Source organism: Acanthisitta chloris, unplaced genomic scaffold, assembly GCF_000695815.1.
Source record: "Acanthisitta chloris isolate BGI_N310 unplaced genomic scaffold, ASM69581v1 scaffold7302, whole genome shotgun sequence".
In the NCBI taxonomy this organism is placed as follows: Eukaryota; Metazoa; Chordata; class Aves; order Passeriformes; family Acanthisittidae; genus Acanthisitta; species Acanthisitta chloris.
Window position 1 is genome coordinate 139,345 of NW_008662131.1, and position 10,288 is coordinate 149,632.

A 10,288-nucleotide genomic window follows, 5' to 3' on the forward strand; every position below is an offset into this window, starting at 1 on the left:
AATTAAAAAAAAAATAAACAAGTCTTACTGATCATAACCAGCTTGATAACAACAATTTAAACAAGTATCTGTACAAGTAATGCTAGAAATGCAAAAATTAAATTATTGTTTTCTGAATATAATTGTTTCATTAGCTCACTTGTGGTCAATTAAAACTTTGAATGTTCATAGTTGACTCAAAATCTGTTCTATAAAATAATAGTTTTATTATTACTGCAGCTTTAGTCACTATTAACAAACATCAAGGACTACAGCATCACCATGGACTTGCAGCAAAAGCACAAGGGAACATAAATTACGTGCTGAGCAGCAAAAGGGTTGGAGCTCAGAAATCAATATTTAAGCAGAGAGAAAAATTTCAGGCACTGTACATGGAAAATGTGGAGGAAAACATCTCTTTGGGTTTTTTGCTATCATGTAGCTTGCTGAATTTCATCTCATCTTACTTAAACAGGTTTTTTGTTTGGGGTTTTTTTTTTATAAAAATTGCTTCTCTTGTTGTTGGGGTTGTCATTGCTTAATGACAGATAATTAATTCAGATACTAGTTTGCAGTTGCAGAATATGTCCCCTACTAAAAGTGGGATTGGGAATGGCTTTACTCTGCAGTGAATTTAAAGCATTTCATAGCTTCACTTCCACCAAGAGGCTTTGTCTCTGATGTGACAGAAGTCAGAAATGAGCACAAGGAAGGGGAGATTATCTCTCAGATTGTGAGGTACCCAGGCACAAAGGGTTACCACAGCATCTTGACCACCAAAATACATGACATTTCTTTCTGAAGCTTACTGCTTCAGAAATAATAATCTGCATTAGCAACCCTGTACATTACTCATTCTATTACAGGGCTTTTTTCAGTATTGTCTGAACACCATTCTTTTTCACACACCATGGTGTTTTCCTTCACTCCTTTCCCCAAATAATAGGTGCTGCTTTTATTTACCCTCTACCAAGTAGAAAAATTATTTTGCTTTTTTCCCATACTTCTAACCTGTCTTCTTCCACATTTCCTATAGGACAGGCTGCAGTTTTATTGCTGCTTGAATCCGGCATGCATTGGACTGCTAAAAATTGCACATGTGAGTGGGAGTGGAAAGCAGAGCAATAAGGTTTCCAGTCAGGGCAACCTACATAAATGTCAAAGCTAAAGAATAGGAGCAGATGAGGACAGGGATGGGGAAGAAGGACACCTACACATAGAGCATATTGAAGCAGCCATGTAAACATAAAATAAATTAATATATACTACTTGCCTGCTTTTCATCTCTTCTATGAAAGGGTGCAGACAAAGGGTGTCAGAGGTTTCAAAGGCATCAAATATGCTGACCCTATGCCTTGCTCCGTGGGCAGGAGTATGTGAGCTGTGCCCATGCTGTGAGCCAAATGAAGCCTCATGAGATGCAGCAGCATCTTAACTCAGGCCTGACCCCCCACTACACTCAAAAATAGCCAAATATTTGAAGGTAAGTCAAGGTATTCTTATCTTCAGGAGAAAAAAAAAAGAAATATGTATATGCACACACACGAGCAGGCCGAGAGTGAAAATGGTATTAGGACAATGGCACAACAGGCAGATACAGTACTCAAAAGTAGGGCTGGCTTGCTCTTTCCCATGCAGGTAGCAGTGACAAATCAAAACAAGCACTACTCCTCACTGTGCTTTGGACTTCCAGCCTTGAGCACTCTGAATGCCTTTAAGTGTTTGTATGGGGAACACATTCCAGGCTACCAAGGTGCTATTCAAACCCTGTTTTTCCTTCTACTCCGAAATGCTTTTTTCTTCACCCTTTACAGTGCTGCCAAAATAGCAGTTCCAAGTAATGCCTCTTATGGACATTCACAGGTCCAAAAACAGCAGCTGACCTCATATAAGCAATGAAACACTTCCACTTACTCCTGGCTCCTGGCCCAGTGGCAAGAGTTGACCAGAACTGGTCATTTCTCCCCACTGACAGAGCTGACCATTACCATTTGAACACCTTCAGATCCAGATATCAGAAGCTAGATAAGCAGGTATAACAGCTGGCCTTGAAGGTGAAGCAATTTTGTGCCAATACAGTAAGAAATCCTTTTGAAAAGTTGTCTTTCATCACCCAATGAAAAAGAATCCGTGTTGATGAAGGAAAATCCAACACATATATGTAATTTCTATTACTACAAAAGCTTCACTTTTACTAACCCCATGCCTAATTTTCCTGATTAAAAAATGGCTATCTAGAAGTACGAAAGCACTGATACACTCTCCAGTATCTATAAAGCCTTCCTTGTGCCCTTCCTCTCTTCACTTTAAACCAAGTGAAGTGTACTTGAGAACAACGAGGAATCCTTGGAATTAGTCAATAGATTGATACTGCATTGTACTGAATGAGCCAAATAGGATCAGAATGTTTACAGGTGTTCTTTAAGTAGACTTTAACTGCACTGGACTAATAAAGTAGGCTTCACTTTGTTAAAGATACAAATAATACAGGCAAAACTACAACTGTAAGTCTTATTGGACAAGAAAAGCAATAAAATATGTTTTTCTGATCAAGGAAATACTCCAAATAAATTCAGTTCTGCAGTATATTGACAATCATAGATCACAGAATCATCCAGGTTAGAAGAGACCTTTAAGATCATCAAGTCCAACTGTCCACCTAGCACTGCCACTGTAAATCCTAAGCACTAAAGCAAATCAAGTTAAACAAGAAAATAAGTATCAGCCATCTTTTGGGGCTAAGGAGTTTATGAATCCTTAAGTGTCTAAGGAAAAATTTGTCCCAGTCACCTTAAATAAAACATATGTAACCCATCACATAAAGAAATGTAGAAGGAGGAGAGACAACCCAAATTTCTTAGCAGCACCAAACACAGACCCAGATAAGCTTTCAATGACCAAATGTTAAAACCTCTACCTTCCTAAGCTGCATTTGCCAGTCTATGGACTAGTCAACAAATCCCCTTGCACATGGTTTCCTTGATCTTTACACCAACAATGTGAGTCTCAGAGGAGCAAAACCTTGAAAATTCAGTTCTCAACTGCTCAGTGCTCTGGTGAACTTTGTTTGCCGCTCTGTTAAAGAGACCCAGAAAGCACTCTGTTTGAACTTCACCCTTCTGTATCTCAAAACAGTAAGCTGGCACATCATGTGTGGAACAGCATCTCTGTGGAAGAGCTCAGTAACCCAGGACACGGTGAGGGTGCTCCTACAGCTTGCTGAGCTCTCAATCTTTTCCACGCCTCAAGAAATACCTTTTTTTCACCAGACATTGCTTCCCAGTTAGCTCAGTTTAAGTTAAGTAAAAGGCCAAAAGTCCCATCTATATGACCTTTACATTACAGCTTTCCTTCCTGGGCTACATTCATATGAAATCTATATTAAAACACAAATTTCATGACCTTCTGGCTCCCCTCTCTCATTTATATATTTCATAAACACTTACATTTGTCCTGTGTTGAAATTCATTTTGGGTCATGCAGGTGACACAAAAGTTATTTCCTTTCTGTACAAGGCAGAACTTAAATAGAGCACAGCTGACCTTTCAGATCACAACAGATACTCAATGCTATTTGTACAGGAACATTAAAGTTGCACACAAATATAAGGGTGTAATTTTCATTATTTCTGTCAGGTGCCTCAGAGATTTACACAACCCTTGGATCCACCTATGCCACCAGCTCCCATGGTCCTCATCAGCTGCATGAGCCTAAGAAATCTATCTACGGCTGCACAATGAATTGGGTTAACAAACTGACCCATGCTGCTTATTTTCTCTTTTTCCCTCTGGGTTATTATTTTCAAGCCACACCAGTTCACAACCACATGCACATCAGAACAACTAGGAGAAGGCAGAAACACAAGAATGCCTCTGGGAATGACAGAACGTGGTAATGAGCAGTCAGAGAATTCTACCTAACAAAACCTTCTCCCAAAAAAATATTACCGTGGAAGTGCAGCCTAAGATTACTTGACAGCACACATCCTTCCATCTCCAATACCTTTCACTGTGTATGTTCTCCATAGTGAAATAACTGTGCAGTCTTCCACCAGGGACCCCAAAAAAGCCTAACCAAAATATGTATTGTTTTACTTTTCAGGACTGTGTAATTTCTTTCCCTCTTTTTTAAGAGTAGTGAATTTAGTTTTGTTGTTTAAAATGGAGCAGTATGTAAGGCCATATGCAATTTTTGCAGGGGAAAAAAATAATTTCTGCAACACTTCACTGTAACAAATACAGTTTGCATTTGTGAAACACACTATAAAACTAAGGAATATCCTTAAAGATTTAATCTGTTCTCCTTTAGTCATGCTAAATGACAAGTGCAACTGAGGACTTCCCCCACTGCTGTCAATTCATATTCCTCAGATTTCTAGAAAACCAATTTAAAAAAATTAGCACACATCCAATCCAGGCACATTATCTATCTGAGAGATCAGAAACAAGATGTCCATCTCAGCATGTCACTATTGTCCACTATAATTTAGACGTTCTTCAAAATGCATTTGTAACCAGGAGGGTAATAGCCCTTACATTAAAAAAGCCCTTCATTAAGTGGCTCCCCCATCACACAGCCCATTACAAGCTCTCATGCCCTGACCTTGCATAGCCTCAGAGTAATGTTGCTTTTAACAGCAAACCAAACAGGGTAAATAAGCTATCTTGCTAAAGGTAAAACCATCAGTAAAAGTATTATTAATATTGATAAATCCCTCTTTGCACATCCCCAATGATATAAGAAAGTGTTATTATTTACTTTGTCTCCTGCAAAATTAAGTTATCCACACACGATGAATAATCCCCTAAAATAACTGGAAAATATCCATCGACAAAATTGGATTTCATCTTAATAGCATTCTCTAATTTCTCTCTTGTATAGTATAATGTATAAAAATCATACATATGAAAACATAATACACACTGTAGAGGGTTTGCTTCAACATCTAGAGCATGTCTTTCTTCAGAAGTACAAAGACCACCAGGTAAATATTTGACTTCATTTTTGTCACCACATCTACAAAAATTTAACACTTGGTTACCAGCACTGCCTAACACAACATGCAAATCCACAGTTGTGGAACCATTTCCACATATGGAACAATGCAGTAGTCTTAAACCATTTAACCTAGAACGATGTCCAGAGATGGGTGTATCTTTTATTTAAAAGGTATTTTTTTACAAACTGAATGGGGTGGAGAAGATGATTAATACTCAGATCTGCTCACTTCCTGTACAAAGAGGCCAACATGTATCAAACATAAGTTATGTGCAAGTCCAAAACAAATAAGAGCTGCATTTCTCCATGATTCATAACAAAACCTTGCACTCGGTTTTAGGACACAGCAGATGCTACAAGGCTACAAGAAGCCCACATACAGGAAGACAAAGCTGACAGAGCAAACCCATGAATCCATTGAGAACATCACTAATAAAGACTGTTTCTAGCTGAGAACATTCCTAAATGCCAGACAGCTGGGAAACAGGAGAGCAGTCAGGGCATGATCAGCACTCATTTGTCCTACCTCTGCATTCCTCCCTAGGCAACTGCTAATGGCTATACTCAAAATCAGCAGACCTTTAGCTTGATCTAGCACAGTTGCTTTTATATGCTCTTAGAACGCTAATGTTGGACATCCGGTGTTTTCCAAGGTCTTAATAAGTAATCCAAAGGTTTTATCATGTAACCTGCAGTTCAGACAATTTACGAGTTGGTATTTAAAGCTGTACACAAGCGCCTGCTCTAAGTGTTCACTTTATTTCGAAATTAATCATTATGTACTGCATTTATTTTTCCCATAACAAAAGATAAGTGGTTTTTGTTTCTGCTCACAACTTGAGAAATACAATGTAGGTCAGTCTAAAAAAATATGAAGTTGCACTAATTACTCAGAGGTAATTACACTTGCTTCACCAATAGCATTTACTATTGCTACACCTGCAAAATGTTTTCCATTAGGACAAGTTTTCATCTTTTCATAGCACTCTGAAGCATGTGCCATTAGGTTGAAAATTTCCCCATGATTTATCATCCCTCTCCAAAGCACATTGATTTAAACCACCACCACCTCTTAAATCAAATGTAAAACATTAACTCAACTGTGAATTTTTTTCCCTTTTCATATTTTTTTACATGTGCTTTTCTCTCTCGCACTTTTTCTTGTAGGAGTTTGGGGTGTTTTGTTGTTTGGGGTTTTTCTTAATATGACTTTCTGAAGCTACTGGAGACTAAGAACTGACATTTGAAAGTTGAGTACAATCCTCTATGACTACAATGTTTCTGTGCAAATCTGGAAACGTTAGAGCCCTGAAAGCTGCATACTCCCTATAGGGTGTTATCTTTTCATCACAGCAGTAAAACAGTGCTCCTCCCTAGACATATCTATACCAGAACCTCCATTGTATTCTATTCCAAAGAGATGCAAAAGATAAGGGCTCCAAACACTACAAAGGATGTCTATGTAGAGGACACCAACACAAGCATTAAGGAGTTTTGTGCCTAGCTGAAGGGGTTATAAAGCCTGAGGAGATGGAAAGAAAACAGTTCCTACCCTAGGACTACAGTTTCTTTGCTCCTTAGTTTTTCTGGGTATCCCTTCCCTTCTCTGCTCTCACTGATTGACAGAACAGGAAAAAGTGGTCCTTAGGAGATTCCTGGCTTCTATGGGTTATGAAACACAGCATTTTTCAAAGTGAAAACAGCAGTAGTTTAATTTGACCTATACTTTCACTAACATACCTTATTCTGCTAGTATAACTCCCTTATGATCAGTGGAATCCTTTTGAACTTACAGCTTCAGCAGTAATCAGGGAGGGTCAGCAATGTTAAAACACTGCACCCCAGATGATCGCACACAGTTATTTCCCTTCTGCTTTTGCCTGAACCTCTTGCTGTTCCACTTCCTGCAGACCCATTGGAGTTCAGCATACATTTTAGAATCATGCTTAGGCTTTAAAATCATGCTATTTCAAACACAAATGAACTTAAATATTTAGATACAGCATGGATCATCAGAATCCAAAGACTGCAAACTTCTTTGATCAGATGACACTGCTCAGTTTTAGTCTGGATCTCAGTTACCAAATTTGTCAATAGTGGTACAAGAAGTCCAGCATTCTAACCAGGGGAAGAATAAAACCAAACAATTAGAGCTTCTTCAGTATCTGTTTTGGACTATCTCTGAAACATTCCTTTATTCTGCTAGATTTTATTCAGCCACAATCGCACATACAGATGAAAAAAAAAAAAACAAAACCAACCACAAACTTCCTCCAGATGAGTCCACGTGCTAAAGCTGGAGAAAAAGAGTCTGTAGCAGAAATGAACAGAAATCATGTGCCAGAGAGCACTGTGTCATTTTACTGTGAAAACTGCCCAAGGATGACAGGTATGTTATTTGGGATAAGCAAACAGAAGCTACCTTGGATTCAGATTCATTCAAAATACAATTCCTCAAATTGCTCTTCTTCCTACACAAGGTGTGTCTAAGGTCTAAGAATACCGATGTTTTACAAAATGGTGCTTCCATCACAATTAAGATACCTCCAACCTTCATAACAAACCATATAGACTCTGAAAAATGCAGACTGAAAAGTAATTTCAGCCTTCCTAGGGGAGATATTGTTTTGAATTTTTTTAATAGAAGACCATCACAAATGCTGAGGTTTCAGGCTTAAAAGTTACTCTTCCTTATGCAAGCTGAAGTACTAAGAAGTCCATTAAATGAAGTGTAGATCTTTCTTAATTACCCTATTTTGCAAGATATGGTAACAGCTGCTCATAACAGTGACTCTAAAGCAAGGAGAATCCAGGTAGTTAGCAGTTAAGAAGTAAAATTGCATAGATTGACCACCATTAATAATGCACAACAATATATAAAAAGCAGGGGAAGGAATAGTGCAGAGGTGAGGTTACTTCTGTGTGGCAACATTTCTCACTCCTTCTCCACATGTACCTCACTTCACAAAACCTCTTCGATACAAATAAAATAGCCATGACCTTTTTTCCTCCTCTGCATGATTAATTACTTAATGTATTATTAATTGGAAAATGTAGCTGAATTTCAAATGCTTTCATTCTCTCAGCATATCATGCTGTCTGGGAAGCACCGATTAAGCTGTTCATCAAAGGTGAACAGGCAAGGTCATGTAGGCTGTACCTCTTCTGTTATTCATTACCTGTCCTAAATAGTAATTAACAACAGCAATATTTCCATAAATCAAAGCTTTTCTGATTACCTTCAGATGATAAGAGGTTGGGGGGAGGGGAGGGAAGAAATCAGTGTACAGGGTTTTTGCATGTATCATTTTTTCACCATTTCTTCTAATGCCTATCTGAATAATTGAATCGATACATTAGCTGTCATATAAAACACAGAATTTGACTGTGAGTCAACAGGAATTCTACACAGCATAAAGAGAAGGTTATAGCTTCCTTTCTCCCTCCTCTATGCACCCACAACTTTAAAGAGGGATTTGAACTAAGAAGGCTTCTCAATTACCAAGACTGTTATATTTATTTTGGATTTTTTTTGGTTTTTTTAACACCTCCAATATCAAGGTTAACATGGAAATCACAGAATATGGCCTTGAGGCCATATTTAGTAAGGCTCCAAGTTTCTTAATAAACTTATCCCTTCAGTATCTGTGGAGTTTCTCACCTTGAGGCATTTCAGGTGGCAAATAGTGAGGCTCTTGAGCGCTGACATGTACCCAGTCGAAATCATCATACAAGTCCTGGTGGTAGTCACAGGGCCCAGGACCATCATCGAATGTGCATCCCCCTAGAAAATAAACTTATTATTAGGGATTTTTTTTTTAAAGCAAAGATCATTCAAAAGTCAAGCAGGGGTGCTCCTCCTGGGCCCAGCACACCTACGGTGCCCACAGAGCCTGTGCCACGGTTCACAGGCTCGCATGTGCAAAGATAAAACCTGCAAGCAGCTCATTCATCAGTGTTCCCCTCTTTTTTAAAACCATCACTACTTCTCAGAACCAATTTTCCCCAAGAGCACCTTCTGTCAGAGCAGATCAAAGCCTGAAGTCACTCAGTCCAAGTGAAACTTATCCCAGGGTCTATGTCACAAAAAGCAACACCATGGGACAAACTGAAAATAACAGACCACGCTCAAAAATTAAAGATTAAAATCAAAAACTCTGATGCACTGAAAGCATAAGTAGTCCAAACACGGACAACAAGGATAAGTACCGTGCCCAAAACAGTCAGACAAAATAATTAAAATTACTTAGAAATGAAATAACTTCTGCAGATGAATTGGATAATCTTGCATTCCTAAATCCAGTCTAGCATAACGAAACACAAATTAAAGGCACTTTTTCAGGGTCACACAAACAACAGATATGATAACCTCAAAACAAATGTTGTGAGGAGAAGTGACAGGGATAAATAAGAATGGGAGGAATGTAAACAACAGGAGAGGAATAAAGAGCCAAAATTCCCATATAATACAGTAATGTCTGCCCTGTCTCATTCAGAAAGGTTTTTATTCCATTCCTAACTCAAGGCCATTAAGTAGGCTGGGGAAAAAAAAGAGAAGAAAGCATGACAATTACATAAAGATTTGAGAAAGAAGAAACAAAGGAATCATAGGAGTCAGGTCAAAGAAAAAGCAGAGCAAGAAGGCAAGAAAATACAGATGTCATGCATACAATTCTGCAGCATCTGTTATCTTTATCCATGATACGCAGCCCTTGAGTTTGCTGCGTATCATGCTGCGTTTGCTCAGAAACAAAAGGCAATACCAGGAGGGAATGAAGAGTAAACAGTGCATTCATCATTATTTAGGCAGTAGTTTTTAATACAGAAAAGAAGTTATATAAGAACTCAAGACTTAGATTATAGACAATCCTTGGAAATCAGGGCAGGTATTTCTTGCATCCTTTTCTCCCCATCCTCAGTAGTTGAGGCATATCAATCCAATTAACAGCTCTAGTTGCAACCAAAATTCCTCTTGTTGAGACTTCTAGAATAACAGGGGCATTTGCATTGACTATGTTGCCTGACTCTAAGTACAAATTACAGAACAAGTACTGCAAGTCCCAAGAAAAAACAAAAACCCCTTATTACAATAAATTCTAGAGTCACAGTAAGATCAGTCACCACCACAGCACCAACAGCCAACAGGCTCTCACCAGCTCACACTACACTCCAGAGGAGAATGGGCTGGAGGTGGGAAAAGGGCGATTGAGGACCGTCAAGAACTACAGCCTGTATTCATTTCTGCCCTCTGTACAAGACATATGTGGTCTGCAACTCAGAAAGGCCAGAGAACAAGGAAAGGAGGAAGGGG

At 38.6% G+C, this 10,288-nt stretch overlaps 1 protein-coding gene across 1 annotated transcript in view; it reads right to left on the reverse strand.

Annotated features, from left to right (window-relative positions):
• The window catches only part of LOC103798229 (receptor-type tyrosine-protein phosphatase kappa-like), a gene marked incomplete at both ends in the record, with an annotated part of 133,304 nt that extends 124,543 nt beyond the window's left edge, over positions 1 to 8,761 (reverse strand). The window contains one exon of the mRNA XM_009070480.1: positions 8,639 to 8,761. Coding sequence (XP_009068728.1) covers positions 8,639 to 8,761 — 123 coding nt within the window. The remainder of the gene's footprint in view (positions 1 to 8,638) is intronic.
• Between the last annotated feature and the right edge of the window lie 1,527 nt (positions 8,762 to 10,288).